This window comes from Capsicum annuum, chromosome 6, assembly GCF_002878395.1.
Source record: "Capsicum annuum cultivar UCD-10X-F1 chromosome 6, UCD10Xv1.1, whole genome shotgun sequence".
NCBI lineage: Eukaryota > Viridiplantae > Streptophyta > Magnoliopsida > Solanales > Solanaceae > Capsicum > Capsicum annuum.
This window is the reverse complement of record NC_061116.1, coordinates 11524824-11547469: the sequence shown is the minus strand read 5'-3', so window position 1 is coordinate 11547469 and position 22646 is coordinate 11524824. Positions and strand designations below refer to the sequence as shown.

At 37.6% G+C, this 22646-nt stretch overlaps 1 protein-coding gene across 1 annotated transcript; it reads right to left on the bottom strand.

Annotated features, from left to right (window-relative positions):
• Positions 1-7106: 7106 nt before the first annotated feature.
• LOC107873539 (small GTPase LIP1) lies at positions 7107-22420 on the bottom strand. The gene is made up of 7 exons (XM_016720422.2): positions 21787-22420; positions 10995-11086; positions 10753-10894; positions 9994-10298; positions 8548-8601; positions 8333-8463; positions 7107-7558 (listed from the first exon to the last, which is right to left on the bottom strand). Exons 1-7 carry the CDS (start codon positions 21878-21880, stop codon positions 7372-7374), a joined length of 1005 nt encoding a protein of 334 aa, XP_016575908.1. The 5' UTR covers positions 21881-22420; the 3' UTR covers positions 7107-7371.
• Positions 22421-22646: the final 226 nt, after the last annotated feature.

The following is a 22646-nucleotide window of genomic DNA, read 5'->3' as shown; positions in this document are numbered from 1 at the left end:
TGCCGACTTTAAGTAGTCTTAAACCTACCACGAATCATCTTCACCTTCTCCATAGCTTGGTGAACCAAGTCCAAGCCAAACATCTCCGTTTCACCAACCTCAAACCACCTAATAGGAGATCTACACCTCCAACCAAGCAATGCCTCAAATGGGGTCATACCAATGCTATAATGGTACTATTGTTATAAGCAAATTCAATTAGAGGCAAATGGTCGAACCAACTACCACCATAATAATCACACAGGCTCGCAACATATCTTCTAAATTTTGAATAGTCTTTTCAGCTTGTCCATCTGACTGCAGGTGAAAAGTCGTACTAAGACTCACTTTAGTCCCCAAACCATGCTGAAACGGGTACAAAAAATACGATGAGAACTGTGTACAATGATAATCGAGTCAGGCGTATCGTGCAACTTTACAACCTACCGAAGGAACAACTGTGCATAATCCTTGATAGAAAAAATGGTCCTCACGGGCAAGAAGTGAGTCGACTTAGTCATCCTATCCACGATGACCCAAATGGAGTCACACTGATTCCGCGACCGTGGAAGGCCGGTAGTAAAATCCATATTAATTACCTTCAAATTTTCACACCGATAGTTCAACTTCTTGGAGTAGCCCACCGGGCCTCGTGTGCTCCACCTTTACTTGCTGACACACCATATACTTAGCCACAAAGTTAGCTACATCCTATTTCATGTTGTTCCACTAATATACCTCATTAAGGTCATGATACATCTTTGTCGAATTGGGATGAACCATATACTGCGATTCATGGGCCTCGACCAAAATTATGCCCACAACTTACCCACATTATCCTTGATCTTCATCAAAAGAGGATCTAATACATGTTTCTCCTTTATTTTTGAACCAAGAGATGATTGTGCCACCTGTTGCACAAACACATCACCATCCTCAGTGTCCATGAGATGAACTCCAAGGTTAGCCAAACGGTGAATGTCCTTTATCAATTCCCGCTTATCCTTATTTACATGCAACAAGTTTCCCATGGACAACCTGCTAAAAGCATCAACAACTATATTAGCTTTACCTGGATAGTAGTAAAGACTTATATCATAGCTCTTCAGAAACTCAAGCCACCCCCTTTGCCTGAGATTAAGCTCTTTCTGAGTGAACATATATTGCAGGCTCTTATGATTAGAAAAGATATCCACATGGACCCCATACAGATTGTGATGCCAAATTTTTAATGTGAATACCACAACTAACAATTCTAAGTCATGAGTCGAATAGTTCTTCTTATGAACCTTCAACTATCTAAGGCATAAGCAACCACTTCGCCATGCTACATCAACACATAACCCAAACCAACCTGGGGCGCATTACAATAGAAGACAAAACCTTCAGTACCCTCAGGTAGAGTCAAGACCGAAGATGAAGTCCTCTTATCTTTTAGCCTCTCAAAGCTACCCTTGCAAGCATCAAACCATAAGAATTTCACTTTTTTCTGAGTCAACTTGGTTAATGGAGCAGCAATAGAAGAAATTTTTTCCACAAACCTCCTATAATAACCAGCTAAACCCAAGAAACTCTGAATATCGATTGGATTTGCAGGTCTAGGCAACTTCTTAACCACAACAACCTTCTGAGGATCCATCATAATCCCTTCACTAGACACGACATGACCCAGATAAGTTACGACATTCAACCAGAACTCACACTTAGAGAAACTAGCATACAACTGTTGATCGTTCAAGGTCTGCAATACCAGGCAGAGGTGATCGACATGATCCTCCTCACTCTTAGAGTATACTAAGATATCATCAATGAATACAATAATAAAAAGATATTAAAACTAATGAAAGATCCTATTCATCAAATCCATAACTACCGCAGGGGCATTGGTCAAGCCAAATAACATCACCAAGAACTCAAAATGCCCATACCGAGTACGGAAAGATATTTTAGGGACATCTACCTCCTTAATATTTAATGTAACCGAGATCGAAGATCGATCTTAGAGAAGAATTTGGCACCCTAAAGCTGATCAAAGAGATCATCAATTCTCGGAAGGGGATACTTATTCTTTACCGTCACCTTATTCAATTTTTCGTAATCAATATACATCCGAAGGGGACCATCCTTTACGAATAACACCGGTGCACCCCATGGGGACACACTAGGACAGATGAAACCCTTGTCTAAAAGATCCTTTAGTTGCTCCTTAAGCTCCTTCAACTCAGCTGGAGCCATTCTATACAGGGAATAGAAATAAGACGAGTGTCCGAAATAAAATCAATCCCAAACTCAATCTCCCTATCGGAAGGAACACTAGGAGGGTCATCAAGGTAGATCTCAGGAAATTCATTTACCACAGGAACAAAATGTAAGGAAGGACCCTCCAAGTTAGAATCTTTAACCTGGACCAGATGATAAAGACAACCTTTGGAAATTAACTTCCAGTCTCTAAGATAGGATATGAATCTTCTCTTAGGAACTAGATAACTTTTCTCCCATTCAACAACTGGCTCATTAGGGAATTTAAACATGACCTTGCAAGCCCGACAATCTAAAGAAGCATAGCACGAGTGCAACCATTTCATTCCCAGAATAATATCAAAGTCAACCATGTCTGACTCTATCAAGTCTACCAGAGTTTCTCTACTACCAACAGATACCACACACCCTCTATAGACTCTTCTGACAACCACAGAGTCTCTTACCGGTGTAGAAATAGAAAAAAAAATTGACGGACACTCAGGAACGAAACTAAAATGCACAGCCACAAGTAGGGTCACATAAGAGAGATCGTTCCCCATATCAAGTAAACAGTACACATCGCAGAAAAAGATTTTTAATATACCAGTTATGGCATCAGGAAATGCCTCAAACTCCTGTCAAGTAGTGAGAGCATAGAGACAGTTTCGACTAGTACCGGAGCTAAAAGTGGCACCCTTTGGTGCAGAAGATGATGAAGAGACAATAGGTGCCTTGTTTGCCCCAAAAATAAATCTAGAGGGACAATCCCATTGCATATGCCCAATCTAACCACATATAATACATTGGTTCCCCCTTCTCATATTGACCACGATGATGCTGACCACATAATATGCAAGAAGGGTAGGATGGTGCTGACTGGGCCCCATTGAACTGAGATTAGGCACCCTATGCCCTAGAAGCATCACCACCCTGAAAGTGTCGATCACCAGACGACTTTGGATAGGGAGCACTAGCCATCAAATAGGATTTAGGACTCCCCAGCTCTTCTTCTTAGGCCACTTTCCACTCTGCTACTGGCCCCCATGCTGTTCTAAATATCAGAATTTCTTACTTTGTTTCTCACCAATCTCAGCTTGCTTTTTTTATCCTCTTTGACTTGCTGCATATACACAATCAATCTGGAGATGTCCATGTCCTTGTTCAATAAGGTAACCTTACTCTCAAGAATCAACTCACGAGACAATCTCGAAGCAAACTTTCTCATCCGAACCCTAATGTTATATACCATCTCAGAAGCATACCTGGACAACTGATGGAATTTCAGAGCATACTCCTTGACTGTCATTCTTCTTTGCTTCAAGTTAACAAATTCCTCTGTTTCTGCCTCCCTCAACTCCTGAGGAAAGAAGTGATCCAGAAACGCACTAGAGAAATCATCCCATCAGGAAGAACCAGCGTCTTTGCCTTTTAATTATTCCCACTCTTTGTACCATTGGTATGCCATATATTTTAATTGATAGGCAGCAAATTCCATATTTTATACCTCTGAAGCATCTATAACCCGAATAATCTTCTTCATCTCATCAATGAAACTTTGAGGATCCTCTTCAAACTTAGCATCAGTAAACATTGAATGATACAACCTCATAAATTGGCCAACTCTAGTGGCCTCAGACGAACCCATAGCGACAATAGCAGAACCCGACTGTTATGACTGAGACGTCACCAACTGAGTTAATAGGTTAATGGAGAGATAAAACTCAGCATTAGTAACTTCCCTGGGAGACGACTAAGTATGTGTTTTGCTCTCAAGAGTAGGATCAGTGGGGACAAGCGGAACCCCATGAGGACAATCAGATGTAACAACCCTTGATTGGGTTTGAACCCTAAAAGTTGGATGAGCTCCGTCCACATTATCCTCAGATGGGATAAAAGAGTTCAAATGAACATCAAACTTCTTGGAGTCATGATCTGAAAGGTGAGCAAACGAAAATCAGAAGAATTTAAGACCTTAGACTTTATACCTCAAAGTTAAGACAACAAGAAAGGGAAACATTTATAAATGTCTTATAGCCTTTCCCTTATAAGTGTGGCGCGCTACTTACCCATAAAAGAGACTCCACTTCACACAGTTTATGGATACCCAATTGACCATGAATCTAGGCTCTGATACCAACTTTATCACGACCCGAACTAGGGCTTGATCGTGATGGGTATCTCAAGTCCCACGTGGACTGGAGATCACCCCCTTCACCTAACCTAGTTAGCACAACAACCTCAAATGTCGGATAAATTTCAAACATATAACAAGATAGTGTAAACTAAGACTCATATTTATTCATGAAATATCTAAACAATCACCGGTAATCAGACAATCGTCTTTCATCGAATCAATCCACCAAAACAACACACCCAAGTCCACAATAATCCAACAAAGCCTCTATAAAACCAAAGTCATTAAAATATTGGGACATGCCCCCGATAATAGCTAAAACAAAATCTAAACAATGTCTGAGATATAGAATATAACGACCATGAAATGTAGCCTTTCAAAGTATGGAAGCTTACCACTTCAATGTCAACTCACGAACCACTCGAACACCTGATCATTGCGCAAAAAAAATTGAAGAAGTTCCGACGCCTACATCGCGTGGGGATACATCATACGTAGACGGTTAGTGGTTGGAGCACTAGCATGTAACTCAGGATAGAAGAATAAAATAATGTCACCATTCATAACCAAGTCAGTCATCACATGCAATCATATATATATATATATATATATATATATATATACCGTGCTGAAATAGGAAACAAGGTTTAAGATGCATTTAAAAACCTTAACCTAGGTTATGTAGCATAACCATCATAAAACAAGGCACTTATGGGCTATATGGTTCCAATTCTCTCCTAACTGGAAGGGCCCTAGTGCGTGTAGCCGCTAGAACCAGAGAATATCCACAACAATATATTTCTTTGTGGGAGACTCGAACCTTCCAGTACAATCATGGTGACTTAAGCACCAATGTATATAATATGGGGGATGCGAACCTCCTATTCACATATCCATTCAGGGATTCGAACCTTCCGGTCATATAGATAACCATACTGACTAGCGCATTTCTAGTGTTAGTCCTTCGGACTCAACTTTCATAGCCCGACTACACATCCTACTTTAAAGCCCAATTAAAACATTCATTACATATACAGAACTATTAATCCCATTACTTACCAAAGGCATTCTGTTGGTAGATAGTGGTGGTGTAGACGAAAGATAAAGGGAGTGAGGTAGCCAAGGTGGCGATGATGGTGCGGACGAACAATGAAGGTTATGATGGTGGTGGACTATATGTATTAATCATAAGTAAATTGAACAATCAATTATTAGATTTTTTATGAGAATGATCAAAGTGGCGGTGGTGGTGAGGACGAACGACAGAGGGGTGGGGTAGCCAAGGTAGCGGTGATATTGCGGACGAACAACGGAGGTGATGGTGGTGGTGGATTATATGTATCAATCACAAGTATCAAGACATATGCACGTGTATCAATCATATGTATCAAGACATATACATATGTATCAGTCATATGTATCAAATAAATGTATTTAATACATATATAGATACATATGAAAAACTTGTGTACTCTTTCATAATTTTAAGGATGATGCATATTTTGGTCATTTTAATGAGTTCACCATCCGCATTCAGTTTGGATATTTTTCAATTGATATATATGGTATTTTATTTAATTCTGTGATACATTTTATACGCACATCATTGATATATTTTATCCCGTGAGAAACGACATGTGTAAAACTGATATAGTAGCATAAAATATATGTATTGGTGTTGTTAATTAGTCATCAAAAAGATATACATTACCAATATGATACATTTATTGTTGGAATACTGGTGATACATATGACAAGCACATTGTGATAGTGATTCATATTTTTTATTTATTTATAAATGTACATCTAACATATGTTTGACATATGTAAACTATTTATTTTTGGTGAGAATAAATTTTTAATAGGTATTGAGTAATTTTATCAAATGTATCATCATGATACATCTGGAATCAAATGTATTTATACCACGATTTGCACCTAATTTTACTCTCTTCAATAATTGAAAATCAGTTGCTTCCTTATTTAACTAACCACTAAATTACAAATGTATCATAATGCATATGTATCAAGGCTAAAAATATGTATCACAAATATCAAAATCCGGGACATCATATAATTAAACAAAATTATGGAAAAAAGTGTTAGAATCCATTAAAAATTCAAAATTTATGTAAGTCACCCTCGATTTTATACCAAAATAGTAGAACAAAAACATTCAATATGACGCAAGTAATACAAAGATTTTGATCCCAGCGTGTGTCTCAGATAATACGATAATCAAACAATTGAGCAACATAATCCTAAATTTTGTATCGGGCTCAAAATTCGTATCCAACTAATCAAAACCGTCTCAAGAGGTCATTTGGTACAAAATGAACATTAATTCCTGAGGAAAATGGAGGACTGATTTATCCTAAATTTGATTAGAGATAATAATTAGTCCAGCAATTTTTTCATCACATCATTTGTATTACAATGATGACATAAGTTATTCCACATATATGATGGAATAATTAGTCTATTCCACTATGTCTACAGTAACATATCAATTTGTGTAAGCTTTGATTTATCTACCATTAACCTGTCAAATTCATGAGCACAAATTTGTCAAGGTAATCATACTCCACCAAACTTGATTTATTATTACTTAGATTATATTAAATGGCATGTACAATAGGAACTAAAAACGCAATTTTTTTCAAATAACAGTGATGTCCGATCCAATTTACACGCACAACATAAAGTCATTAGATTGCACCAACAGTCAAAAAGATAAATGTACAAACATATATGGAGAGTGGAACACTGTCATAGCAAATTTAAATAAACTTATACACCCTTTTCCGATACAAAACAAAGGGAAAAAAAAAGGTGCACACTATAGCAAAGATCTTTATATGATGAGCCTTTTCAACTTTACCCTACAATTTCAACAATCCCACAATGAGTCAAAAAGAATGAGTTAGAAACATTTTATAAGACAAGCTTTTCACAGATTAGGACCTGAAAATGTGTACCATTACATGAAGAAAAAAAGAGAAAAATAAGAAAGATAATCAGACGTTAATATCTGAGCGCTTGTATCTGGCAGTGTTGATGTCTTGTGTGCTGGCAAATCTGGGGATGCTATAGTTTTCAGGTGTAGACATGGGTTGCTGTGGGTAAAGAGTGGGAGGCGGTGTGAGATTGCGTTGAGCTGGTAAAGGAGGGAGTGTGTTGTACTTGTAAGATTCACCGATATAACTGCAACAAGCGGAAGACAGATTATGAATATGATTTAAAGAACATGTAAACGTAGATGGAGTTGGTGTAAAAAAGACAAGTAAGAAGACACGGCTGTCACTGAATATGACACTACTCTAAAACATAAAATTCTCTCCATCCCAACAACCACAAACCCAGTGAAGACCCATAAAAGATAAGAGTGTACACCTTACCCCTACCTCGAGGAGGTAGAGAGGCTACTTCTAGGAGTATCTCCATCCCAGTCAATCATAAATTTGTCTTGACACCCGACACTTCTGAACAAGTATAGCACACATTCATCCACTAGTATGCACAAAGCTAAAGGTGTAGTGACTAAGTTAATATTTTTGGACAGTTATAAAAATATTTTTACGTGATAATTTTTTCCTGCTCTCCTCCCCTTGTCTTAGAGAAACGAGTTATCTATCTAGCTCATTCAAGGTGACCATGACATTCTATCCACAACACTTGGGAAGTTCACCATAAATGGCCACATGCCAAGCATCACTTCTTTTGGGTGATGGAACACCAGGGTTTACAACACTATTAGGAAGGTAGATATTCAACTATGCTCACGTTCAACATAAGGAGAAAAAAAGACCTCATCACCCAATTACCATTAAAACATCAAATAGACTCTCATAATGCAAATAACAAATAATTGAAGGGACTTGTGAGAGATTGCTTTATCCCACAATCCCTACTTGAAATTTTCACCCACAATGGAAGGCTTTAACAGCACCAAATTTTCACCGAATTCCACAGGCATACCTTGAACTTTTACTTTTGTACAAGTGATCATCATCATTTGAAATTTCGCTCGATCCCTGCAGTGGTTTTTGAACTGGGGAAGACCAATGATTACCAGGTAGATCATCTGAGAAGTATCTCCTCCTGATTAACTGAAAATCGCAAACCCCACACTTCAATAATGTAGGATAGATTAAGTAAATCTCACTTTAGATGCAAAGGAATAATATACAGACCATGCGGAAAAACTTCATGACAGCTTCTTTGTCATATCTTGCTCCCTTAGCGGCCTGCAGGATTTCAAGGGCTGAAAAATATTACATATGTAAATCCATTGAATCTTACTTAAAAAGAAAATTGAACTTCTTACTAACCATATATCAAAGACATGTATAAACTTACAACAACTAAGAGCAATGAGATACACTCAACATTTGCCATGATTATTGTTTCAAGACTTACTACAGCCAGATGCATGTTTAAAATTTCGAGGAGAGTTGCTGGGGCAGGGTTTGTGGGAAGCAAGAGTAAAAGAAAGCAACTGGGGTGTAGAGAGAGCATATAATTTGATAATAAGCTGGAGAGCATGTCCATAACTCAAAGCACCTGCTTCTCTTCATGTTTACCAAAATTCATACAGAGAAACTCTTACAGAGAAACCGACATTCACTGGCAAGTATCCTCACAATTAGGAGGCTCCTCAGAGAAAAATCAACTGGTGGGAAACAAAAGCTGCCTATTCCATAAGCTCTCTACGAGAGTAAAAAAGTAAAAAAGTTTCTCTTTAAAAGCTTCAGATTAACCAATGTCACACAGTAGCTACTGTTCTTTTCTCCTTTACTTTTTGGGATTTGGTTGCAATGTAATGAAAAGGCAGCCTATGATGAGTAAGGTCAAAACAAATGTTTTAATTTGCCAAAATCAAAACACATGTTGACGAACAGCTTAGACCTACAAGAACATCCTCCTACTAATGGACTGAGATATGTAGCGAGTAAAAATTCAGCCATGAAGAAGAACAAAAGGATGGATCAAAAAACATGGTTTTGACAATTAACAAAGCAATTATTCAAATACAATTAGTTCCAAACGAATAACAAAAGTATGATCAGAGAATTTCAAGCATGAAAAATCTATCCAGAAAAAGTAGAGAAAATGAAAAATGGATGAAGGAAAACACATCCTGTCCACTAGGTTCAGTTGGCAGATTATTTAAGTCAACAATCTCTTTCTTCATGTATGAGACTGTCAGCTTCATATTCTAGTAGCAGGCAACCATTTTTTTACCTCTTCAAACACAAGAAAATGCGCAGTGGTAGAGCTTAGAAGAAGGTCTGAGAATGAGGTAACTGATTTCCTTCAGATTTAAATAAGAAACCTTTCTGCATGCACCTCCCTAAACTGCTACTCTTAATAAGCATTTTTAACCCAACAAGAAGATGAAAACTTATATTGCTACGCCAATAAAGACTTGGCTTGACGAGAGGGAACACTGTGTCAGACCACAACAAAAGCTGACCTTAACGTACTAGCATAGACAAATAAGTAACGACCCTTCTTCAGTAACAGCTTAAGTACCAGAAATTTATCTTGCCGGAAGACAACTGATTTTTATAACAAAACAAAATCACTCTAGAAGTTTTCAATTGTGAATCCATACAAGTTGTGTCGTATAAAATTACCGCAATAAGACCTCCACCACCAGGAAAACTCTCGGTCAAGGGGATCTCTTCGCTAGAAGGAAGTAGACCTTGCTTCTCAACCCACTGTCGAGCCATATCAACAAGATTGCCACTGCTTCCTCTAATACCCTCTTTTGCAGCGATATCTGCTTTATTGCCAATGACAATGTAAGGAACAGGGAGACCGCCAGGACCACCTGAAGCTAGAGGAGCCGAGAATGTCCCTGCTGTTGCTATCTCTACAGCCCACTTCTGCAAGCTTGTCTTTGTCCTTCTTTGAGATAGATCATATACAAAGATAACACCTAAAGTGGAAATTGAAAATCATCCATATTAGTTTTCATCCGACTATCACCAGGATGAATAGTTATAAAAAGTGCTTCCCACTGCCTTAGAGAGAAAGAGAGAGTATAAAAGTAACACCTCAAGTGGAACTAAAAATAATTTCACCCAACTATCATCAGAATTTAAGAACGTATACTTCACAGAAAGAGAGTCATCCATTAAACTCTCCCTAATGAAGGAAAATTCAGGAACAAAAATTTGATGACAACAAACATGTAAGATCTCTGAGTTCTGTTTAAAAGAACAAACATAATCAGTTATCTAGAAAGTTTTCATGCTTTAACCATCTTCTGATATTAATTATCAGGTATCAGCTGAAGGTCATCCAGAACATATATTGTAACTTGTACGAGTGTGCATAGGAAATTCTTTTTGGTATATAAAGCAGTTTACGAGATGAATCTAGTTGCTCACCATTAATTTGCGAGTAGAACAGAGATCGACATTCTTTGTAACGATCATGTCCTGATATATCCCAGAGTTCAATAAAAAAATCTCTCTCGGCATCGCCTTTTATGCTAGTTGAGGAGCTACCAGAATTTCCATAAGTAGTGTGCTTTACAGGAGAAACAAGAAAAGATTAGTTTTGATATGGGCATGCATTCACAGCACACTTTTCATAGTATAGGGAGAACAAAATTAACTGTGAATCATACTTTTACTCCGACTGTACAGCCAATTGTTTGAGGAGGGTGAGGCGTGGAAGAACCATTGAGAATCAGATGAACAAGAGAAGTCTTTCCCACACCTACCAGAAAATATGAAGCAGAAAAATGGTGAAACGGAAACTGAAAACAACGAATCACTGTGTATAAATAAAGAGGGAGAAGCTAATATCCTGAACTTCTTACAAAGTCTAAATATCGCAGGAAAAACATCAAACACCAGACAGGAAAGACTTGAACACTTAATAAGAAGACTACATCAGATGGACTTAAATTATATAAATTGATGACTAAAACCTAGTGTACCCAGCTAAACACTCCACCAGTGCTTCATCTGATGTATCCAGGACATTTCATAGGCTAAAGCCAAGCACCATAGCAAAAATAGTGGCTCCATTTAATGTTTCTTACTTTTCTTATGTTTGTTTTGCTTTAAGGGAGTACAAAAGCAAATAACAACAAATGGAGAAAGCAGGAGAATGACTTTTCTTTGTATATTGCTTAATATGATAAAAGGCAGGAGATAGACTTTTCTTTGTATATTGCTTAATATGATAAAAGGCTATTTATAAGCCTCCGGAAACAAATTTACTTGGGCAAAAATGTTTGCTTACCATGCGTGGGTCCATCTACTTGGACACCAAGATTAGCTACGAGCCACATGGGCATCCAACACTATTTTTACAACACTCCCCCTTGGATGTCCATGAAAAGCTATGTTGCTCGGACTCTTCGAAAATGTCAGCAGGTGTGTGTCGGATTCTCCAAAAGTAGTATATTTTGGAGAATCCAACACGGGTGCAGCATCGAATGTGAAGAGTCCGTGCAACTTAGATGGAAAATTAAATGTTTATATAGGTAAAAATCCATTGAACAAATTGTGTTGATTGCGTGTTATAAAAGTAAAATCATGGCAATAACACGTTACAAAATAATAATAAACTATCAAGACAACAAGAGATATAACCAAAGAAGTTGGAGGAAGATAGAGATTTAATTTCTCTTCAAAGTTGATGTACAAATGAACTAAATTGACTTTCTATTTATAGAAGAACAGAAGCAACTATGTAAGCTACTTGCAAGCTGTTTGTTTGATTGCAAACTTATCCGACTAAAAGCTTATCCGATTGCAAGCTTATCCAATAAACTGTGTAATAGACATCCAAATAAGATGTTTTTTTACTTCAGGTAAGTATAGGATTCAGAAGCTATGACACTAGTAGATTGTCCTGTTGGGACATTAATTCAGATAGAGACATTCTCTGCAGAAATATGTGACTTGGCTATCCTCTTCAAATCAGTAAATGTATCTGGCATTTGATTGCTATTTTCTGCACATGGATGATCCTCTAGACCTCTTGTTTGCAAGCTTATCCGATAAATTGTGTAATGGGCATCCACAATACAGTGCATTTATAATACTCCCTCTTGGATGTTTATTAATAGATAATATGTCTCATTAAACCTAAATAGGGAAACCCAGTGGGAAAAAATTCTAGTGAAGTTAAAACAGTGCATGTATCTAGTATTACACATTGCTAATTGCCTCATTAAAAACCTTATCCAAGAAAGCTCAATGGGTAAAACATTAGCTAATGGAAAAAGAGTACAACGACGTTGACGAGATATCATTTTTAATCGGTTAGCAATGCAACTTCTTACTGAGATCTTATCACTTCATTATTTTCCGGTACCGGAACCTCTTATGAAACCATGAGGTGGTTTCATGAACTATTATGTCGTAGGCTTTTCAAGAGCATATTGCATCCTTATTATGATCACTAACTCTTCTCATTTTCAAGAATTATTGCAATTGAAATCAATTGGTCTGCCATGAAAGAGCATTTCTAGTTGAAATATAAAATTAATTTTAGATCACAAATGCTTCTAGCATTATAACTAACTTATCTTTTGAATAAAGATCATACTGATGATAATTCAGTACATATTTATACGTGGAACCTTTCGTCATAATCTCATTTTGATCCATATCCCCCCGTATGCGACCAGGAGGTCTAGAGGGTCATCCATTTGCAAAATTGCAAATCAAATGACAAACGCATTTACTAATTTGAAGAGCATACCTAAGTTATATATCCTTGCATAGAATGTGTCTATCTGAATAAATGTCTTAATAGGACAATCTAATAGTGTCATAACTTCCGAATCCCATACACCCCTAAAGCATGGTAGATCATTGGGTTCCAAGGATAAAAATCATGCTTTTTACCCATTTTTATTAAGGTAACAATGTATTCATCAATACGAAAAGATTGTATGGACAACAATAGAACAACAAAAAGAAGAAAGCCCTCCAAAAATTCTAAGATGGCATCAAAATCATCGATGCAAAATTCTCTACACCAAAAATCACATTCAAATACAATTCATCTTTACTTTATTTATTGGATTACCCTTGTTCTCAAAACATCTGTTATTTCTTTCCCTCCCGATGGTCCACAAATGCACTTTTTATCCTTAATACACCATATTACGGATTTTCATTTATATACATAGTTTATTGGATAAGCTTGAAATCGGATAAGCTTGCAATGGGATAAGCTTGCAATCAGATAAGCAAAAAGTAGTTAGGCATAAAGTATGACATGGCCCGACAGTTTCTTGGATAGCCTGCAAGTAGCTCAAGCAAACACCTTGCAATCAGATAGTATTACTTTTGCACTTTTGTACATGCATTTTTTATTACAAAGAAGGCTATTTATAAGCCTTGAAAAATACTTGAGAAAAAAATATGCTATGGCCCCATTTTGATTACCTTCCTCGCGTACGTATAAGATTGAATCCATTCAATTTCTAAAAAGGATTACTAATCCTCAACTTACTGGGCACAAAGTGATGGACATCCATTTTACAACACTCTCCTCCCTTGGATGGACATCTATGTAAAACAAAAATTCTAGTGATGTCCATAGGATAGGATGCATATGGTTGAGATCAGTGATACATTTCATCAAAGAAAGATGTTGTCTGACATATGATACCAAATGGTACAAGTTAGTGGGGCAACTTTGTGCCCAAGTAAGTGGGGCCCACAACATACTTTGTGCCAAGTATTTTTCAAGGCTTATAAATAGCCTTTCTTTGTAATACGAAATGCATGAACTGAAGAGGAAAGAAAAGTGATCTTGATACTTCCTCTCTATGCATTTGTATTTTAGCATAGTACATCACTTTTATTTTATAACACGTTATCCGCAAAATATGTTATAAAGTAATTGTGATGCAAGTTTAGTGAAATGTGTTACACAACAACTTTTGTTATTCTATAAATAGGAAGTTTATTCAATTCATTTGCACATCAAGTTTGAAGAGAAATACAATCTCTCTCTCCCTCCAATTTCTTTGGTTATATCTCTTGTTGCCTTGATAGTGTATTGTTATTTATAACACATTATTAACACAATCTTTGTTTGATCTCTGTTTGATGACTAAAACCTATTGTATCCAATAAAACATTCCCCCAGTGCTTCATCTGATGTACCCAGGACTTTTCAAAAAGGCTAAAGCCAAGCACGACTGTGAAAGCAAAACAAACACTTGAAAAGTAAGAAGCATTAAACGGAGCCACTATTTTCACTACCTTCCCAACTATATAAATTTCCATCCCCACAAATAAATTTAAATGGTGATCCTCAAAGTTGTTTGGTTTTATTGTTGTTGCTTTTTGTTTTCCAATAAAATGGTGACCCTCAAAGATTATCAAAAGGATCCAAAGAAGCTGTAAGCTGTAATTCTTCTTTCGCACAAATAAAGACAAATATGGGAGCTATGGAGTCATTTTTTGAAGTGGAATTTCAATTACTAGCACCTTATCTTGCTTCCACGTACAGTATGATATCCGTGCATCATTTGCTACATATATAATGGCCAAACTCCAAAAAGTGCTTCAAATTATCTTATTAATGGAAACCCCCAAAAGGGCTTCAATTAGTCCAACTATTTTAAAATAGTCAATAAGAAGCTGAAACTGAAACTTCAATTAAACATTGCTTGGCATATACTTGTCTGCATTTTGATTCATAAATAAGAAAATAACTACTTTAATTTTGTTCAAGATTTGTAGGATGTCACCGACTGATAATCCGTTTCAGCAAAGTGTTACCTGAAAGAGAGAGAGAGGGGGATAATCTCTTGATGCAGTATTCCATTCCACGTCAAGGACCATGATATTAGTCCAGCTTATTTAAGTGGAAAAATCAAAGCTTGGAATGGGAAAAGTAACTATAAATATATAGTGGATCGTTGCAATATCCGTATCAAATGGTATGTGGACTTTGAATATACAGAAAAAGCATTCCTTGAGCTGACCACATTACTCGGGTATAGGCTTATGTAATAGAGTGGAGCTGCTTTGGATATTTTGACCTTATGGATTGGAGCATTCATATTTTTATAGACTCTTGAATGATGAGGGGAACAGACACATTGTGTTAGGGGAGCTGGAGCACTCAGAGGAGTGTCGTGATTTCAGTTATTGTAGACGTTTTAAGGTAGAGGAGGTAAGAGATGCTATTCAAAGGATATGAAAGGGGTAGGGCGATGGGGCCCAATGAGAGTCCAGTGGATTTTTGGAAGTTTACTGGCGGGGCTCATTTGAGGTGGTTGACTGAATTGTTTAATGTTATTTTCAAGACTGCAAAAATGCCCGAGGCGTGGAGATGGAGTACTACGATTCCTTTATATAAGAATAAGGGTGACATCCAGAGTTGCAACAACTATAGAGGTATTAAGTTGTTGAGCCACACTATAAAGATTTGAGAGAGAGTAGTCGAGTGGAGGTTGAGGAGGATAGTGTTTATTTCGGAGAATCAGTTTGGATTTATGCCCCGTCGCTCGACGACGGAGGCAATTCACCTGGTGTGGAAACTGGTGGAGAAGTATAGGGAAAGGAAGGACTTACATATGGTGTTCATTGACTTGGAGAAGACGTACGGCCAAGTTCCTACGGAGGGTCTTTGGAGATGCTTGGAGGTAAGTGGGGTCCTCGTGGAGTACATAAAATCGATTAAGAACATGTATGATGGAGCAAAGACTCAGGTCAGGATGGCGGGAGATTCAAAGCATTTCCCTGTCTTGACAGGGTTGCATCAAGAATCGACTCTTAGCCCGTTTTTGTTTGTGTTGGTGATGGATGTGTTGACATGGCGTATTCAAGGAGAGGTGCCTTGGTATTTGGCGATGGATGTGTTGATGCGACGTATTCAAGAAGAGGTGCCTTGGTATATGGTTTTTGCAGATGATGTTGTTTTGATTGACGAGACGCGATGGGGTGTGAGAATGATAAATTGAAGGTTTGGGGACAAACTCTTAAGTCTAAAGGATTCAGGTTGAGTAGGAGCAAGACTGAGTATATGAAATGCAAGTTTAATGGCTTAAGGCAAGAGAATGAGGTGGTACTAAGGTTGGATTCCCAGATTGTTTGTAAGAGGGATAGTTTTAAGTATCTCGGGTCCATGATTCAGGGGAATGGAGAGATTGACGAAGATCTCCCACCGTATTTGGGCAGCAGGGGCGGACCCACATGTATAGGTGGGGGTACACGTGCACCCGTTAACATCGAAAAAATTGTGTATATATGTGTGTATATATCTTTAGAAATTCGGATATATGTAATAGTGCACCCAAAGAAAATTGAAAGTGAACCTCGGTTGCACTAGTTGGAATCAGCAATTCCATCCACGCGACCCAGGATCAATCCCCAGATAGCGCAACATTTTCCTTTTTATTTTCAGTACTTCAAGTTTAAAGGCTAAAATATCAAAATTGTTGGACTAAAGAATTGAACCCGCGACCTTGTTGTATGATGAACACGCCTTTACAATTAAGCTACCACAACCAATTGCTAAAAAATGTTAAAAGTCAACATATTTGTTGAACTTCATATTTTAAGAAAGTAAATTAAAGTTATTAGCTTAGAACTCATATCTGTTCTATATATTTATTTTTTCAGTATTATTCGTGTCATTGACGACCAATCGAATATGATAATATTCTTTAATCGACACTGAAGATTTTGCTAACGTCTATGTTAAGATAATATTAGTGCACCACAGTATTATCAAAAACAAAAAGCGCAAAAAAGTTTCAAGGTCCATTGTGTTTAAGCACAAAGTACAAATAAAGCATGAGATTAAACAAAAAAAGGCATAAAAGGAGAAAAAATATAAATATATATATAGTCCAAGACTAATAATATAAGCATGAATGACAAATATATGAACAAATAAATTAATTTTTTTTATGAAGTGAAATATCAATTGTTTAGTGTTCGTCTCTTCAGAAAGCCTCATTGACACGGGAAAGTATATCTTAGAAATTAGAACCTAAACTACACATTAAGCGACGCGAGCTCTCAACACATTTTGAGTCTTGCTTCAAGGCTTATGCGCGCCTTTGACAATACCGGTGCAGCCACAGACTTCAAATCTTGGGTTCGCCTCTGTCGGGCAGGATGGATGAAGTGGAGGCTCACCTCGAGAGTGTTGTGTGATAAGAAGATGCCGCCCAAGCTTAAGGGCTAATTCTACAGAGTGGCAGTCCGTCTGGCCATGTTGTATGAAGAGGAGTGTGAGCCGGTCAAGAACTACCATATTAAAAAATTGAAGGTGGCGGAAATGCAGATATTGCGTTGGATGTGTGGGCTTATTAAGGGTGATAGGGTTAGGAATGAGACTATCCGGGAGAAGGTGGGAGTTGCTTCGGTGGAGGACAAGATGCGGGAAGTTAGATTAAGATGGTTTGGGAATGTGATGAGGAGGGGCACGGATGCCCCAGTTCGTAGGTGTGAGAGGCTAGCTTTGGATGGTTTCAGGCGGGGTAGGGATAGGTCGAAGAATTACTGGAGAGAGGTGATTAGACGGGACATGAAACAGTTACAGCTTATTGAGGACATGGCCCTAGATAGAAAGGTTTGGAGGACACAAATTAGGTTAGAAGGCTAGTGCGTTTGGGTGGGTCGTAGCCAGTAGTTAGGAGAGCTTTGGGGTAGTCGGGCAAGTAGTCGTAGGGCTATGTCCATAGGTTGGAGTTGCTAGTAGGAGGGCATGGGTGGGGGGTGCCTTTGGTTCGTTAGTGTAGGGTATTACTTTGTCTACATCTTGTTCATGCTTTATTATGAATTTGTTTACTATTCTGTCTTGAGCCGGGGATCTATTGGAAACAACCTTTCTATTTCTCCAGAGGTAGTGGTATGGACTGCATACATTTTACTCTCCCCAGACCCCACTATATGGGAATACACTGGGTTTTTTGTTGTTGTTGTTGTCATTCAAAGCTTTATTTGGACTTCGCTGAAAGAATAAGAACTCGCAATGTGAAGAATTTTACATTTAAATTCAGTAAAGCAGAGCAAGAGAGGCAAAATGGAGCTGTATATGGTTAAGGGAATTTTAGAACTGAAGCGCCTGCCGATAAAGTCAAAATAATTGGAATCGGAGTAGTTGGAAAAAGCTGAAGATAATGCTAAAAGATTTGAATACAACACATGCATGAAATTCCTCAGTGGCCATGCTTATGTAGGAAAGCAGTGGAAGAAAATGATAAGCAGAAAAATAAATTGCATAAAGAAGCATCCCGTGGCGATTCTGATGACAATTATACACTATCCAGCAGCTAAAGATCTTCATTAGGAGGATCTGAAGCATTTTCAGTCTCATTGGGTGAAAGGTGCCTGTGATTGTCAGTACTCTTGAGACTACCTCACTGTTAAGCTGGGAAGCCATGGTGAACATGTTGCCAGATAAAGAGCATAAACCATCCTCTTCGTTCGAATGACATAGCCATCAACTGGTTAGATTGGTGTGAAATAAAAGTTAACATCCAACAATTTTTCAGGGGACAAATGGGAGGTCAATTTGATAATGCTGGATAGCCTCAGATCTGCAGTTGAAAGATTGGCCTCCATCTGATTACCCCGTCGCTGCCTGGAGTTTCATAGCAGCTTGCCTTTTAAGGAGTACACATATCCACAGAGTGACTAACCTAAATCTTGCTGTCAAACTGCTAAAAGGGTCGTCAAAGCCTGAGATGCGACCATAGACAATTATTGCTTATGAGTTCCTTGCATTTAGAACCTGTGACTAAGCTGCATCATGATATGTCTAATAGGGTGAATGAGTCGACACAACTATATTATATTAAAAGTGTGAAGGCCTTAGAAATGTTGTTTCAACTTTTTGCCCTTCATTAAAAGTCTCCATAATAGACAAAATCGTCTTTTCACTTTTTTCCTTATTTTTATGATACTAAATATTGACTGTAATAAATATATCCTTATTTGAAAAGGGTTTTTGGTTGTCTTATTATGGTTAATTCCTAATTTTATGGTGTCGTCTTTTTGTTTATCTTCTTCCCGCCCTAGAAGTAGCACGATAAGAGGGATTGATATTATTGACTCAATGATAAAGCACTAACACCTTCCTCATTGGGATTTCGTGAAAAGACGATTTTATCTAAAGATTAGTCTCTAAATAAGGGGCAAAAAGTTCAAACAACACTTCTAAGGCACTTCGCACTTTCAGTATATCGGAGATAGAGATTGGAGATTGGAGATTAGAGATTAGAGATTAGAGATTATTAGCAATTCAAGTTTTATAGTATTAAATAACTTGGGATAAACGTGCAACGTATGATCCCATAGAATAGTACTCAAGCAATAATCCGACAGCTGACCAGCTTTCAGAAATGGGAACATTGTAAAATAAATAAAAAACATGTTGCCCAAAATAAAAGGGAACTTCAGATGGCTGAGGACAAGAAAGAATGTGAAAACGAATTGTTGCATGTATCTGAGCCAGAGGGAAAGACTAGTGCTGGAGGTGGTAACAAAAGGTGCAGTCAATAGTACAAGCAATTACGAAGCAAGATAAGGAATTAAGTGATGAGTGCAAAGATAACTCTGTGCCTGAACAAGGGAAGAATTTGAGAATATAGAAGGTGGATCACTCTGGAACATCTTTAGAAGGAAAGATGTACCGAAGTTACAGGAACATCTCAGGGAGAACTTTAGAAACTTCAAGCATATCCACTGCTGCGTGATGCACAGGTTATTCACCCTATGTACAAATGGGCTGAAAGGACAGAGAATGCTGAATATGTTGGAACTTCAGGGAATTCAGGCATGTCCACGGTTGCCTGGTGCACAGGTTATTCACCCTAGGTATAAATAGAGCTGTATATAGCGCTGAAAGGCCAGATAACGCTGAATAGGTGCATATTTTACTTCCCGAGCTTCTGCTAAGTTAACAAAGTCACTACCACAGAAGCTTAATGCATTAGAATTTAGATGTACTAACTACTGATTTAAGCATCATAAAACATTTTAGTCAACAAGTAACAAAGCCTTCAGGTTAAAGTTCTTAGTCACATTTTGAATCTACAACCTAATGGATGTTCAGGAGGAAATTCAGCAGACAGTATCAGTTACTGTACTATACAAAAGGCATTCAGAAGATCATATCCAAAACATTCGGTTCATTTCAACCAAAGAAAAAAAAATGAGGATATCCATTTGGATTGAGCCACAAAACCCACAAGATGATTTGTCAAGAGAAAATGAGGATAATGTTTAGGTTGTACATACTTCTAAGAATGAGTACGTGTACCAATATCTGTTGTCATCATAATATCGAAAGAAATTCATTTTATTTTTTTCTTGATAAATATCTCATTGTAGAAAAAGTTATATTTGTCTACTCTTAATAATCAGCTTTTCCCATACATTTACACCATTACCAAATAACCCCTAAGATGGTGTTCAATAGCCTCTAACGTATAAACAATCATCTCATCACAGCTATGAACCAGACTTTAACACAATTGTAAGACGCGGTCACACTCTAAATGAGTTAGATCAATCATTACTATGTTTTTCAAACGGATGTAACAGTATGTAGTGTGCCCATTATCCTCCAAATTTAGTAGGTTAAAAGTAATTCTTGCACTACATTTTAATGTCCATTGCCAATTCTTTGATAACAATAGAAAACAACAACTCTTAGATTATAAATACACTCTTTCTTCATCTTGCATTGACCTAAATTTTCCAAATTGCGAGAAGTCCAAACTCCAAATGAACCTATGTCTTTGTTATTTTTTTTTGGATAAAGGTGGTGTCTGGGCTAGTTGTGCACACCTCAATTATTCCACCTGGTACTCTCTACATACCATCACTTTCACATGCATCAAGTAACCCTACACACTAAGACCTAAGCAGATGAGAACAAATAACCAAATGTTCCATCTCTATTGGAATTTGGGACCCTGATTTTCCATAGCTTTCACCACTTCATCGATTACTAAGATACATACTTGGTGCAGCCCATAAGTAACTACGTCCAAAAATCAGAAAACTCATAATACTCGCATCTACTTGTTATCTCCCGTCTTCAATCATTTCTGAATCTATGCAATTATATTTACCATCACTACCAAAGGGCAGCCCGGTGCACTAACGCTCCAGCTATGCGCGAGGTCCAGAGAAGGGCCAATATATTATACGCAATCTTACCTTGCATTTGTGCAAGGGTCTATTTTACCATCACTACCAGTTTCTCAGAACACTAAGTTTTACCACCAAACTCTGACCTATTGACTAGAAACCAAGTTCAAGACGATACATAACTAGTAATCTGCTTAAGAAAACAAAGAAAAACATCCTTACAAGTAACAAAACACACACAAGAAAAAAAAATGGAAAGTAGATCAATATAACTAATAGAATAAAAAGGAGAAAACAAAAAGCATTTGCATTGTAGCTCAATACCTGAATCTCCAACAACAAGCACTCTAACTTGTCCACAAGGTGGTCCACCATTCTGGTCTTTACTCTCCCTTTCCCTTTCCCTCCAAAACATCATCTCCTTAAAAACCCCAAATCAAAACCAACACAAACAATCCAATTTTTCCCCGAAAAATAAGAAGTTTCAAACTTTAAAAATTAAGCCAAATCAGCTAATCAACTCAAGAACCATAAATCAAGAAAAACGAAGAGATTTTTTGGGGATTTCGGGACAGGGTGGGTCAATTCGACGAGCGGGAGCCGATTCCGGCAAAAATTTCGCCTGACAAAACTCGAAAACCAGCCGGATTCTCACCGGTTTCACTGTCCTTCTCGCCGATTTCCTCTTTCAATCCCGATCTCTCTTTTCCTCTTTGTTTCTCTCACTCTCCCTCGTCCCTTAGTTCCTTTCTCGCTCAATCTCTCTCAAACTCCCTCCATTTCTCGATTACTCCATTTTTCGTGTGTATCCCGTGTGTGTAGTGTTGTGGTGTGTGATTCGAAATCTGTGAGTGAGAGTCGATGTGAATTGTTCGTCTTCCCCCCCTTCTCTATGAAGCTGTTTATATTAAATTAAAAAGGCGAGGGGCCCCCAAAAAACGTGAAAATGGGGTAGAGCAGGGGTGTTCATGGTTTGGGCGGTTATTGATTAAAATCGTAACTAAATCGATGAGAATCAAATTGATGGTATTGTTATATTTGGTTTGGTTTGGTTTGCTTTGATTTTAGAAATTTTTAGGGGTATTCATGGATCGGTTATTGGTCAAAATCATAACTAAACCAACTTCGTTGGTTTTAAAATTTCTAAAACAAAACCAAACCAAATAAAAAAATAATCATTGGTT

Bases quoted from the DNA above. Each gene is read 5' to 3' on its own strand.
- LOC107873539 (XM_016720422.2), bottom strand. From the start codon at position 21,880: ATGATGTTTTGGAGGGAAAGGGAAAGGGAGAGTAAAGACCAGAATGGT. The intron at 10,299-10,752 runs GTGAGCAACTAG...TTTCCACTTTAG, and splicing joins GTTCTACTCGCAAATTAATG to GTGTTATCTTTGTATATGAT. The intron at 8,464-8,547 runs GTCTGTATATTA...TGCGATTTTCAG, and splicing joins TCATGAAGTTTTTCCGCATG to TTAATCAGGAGGAGATACTT.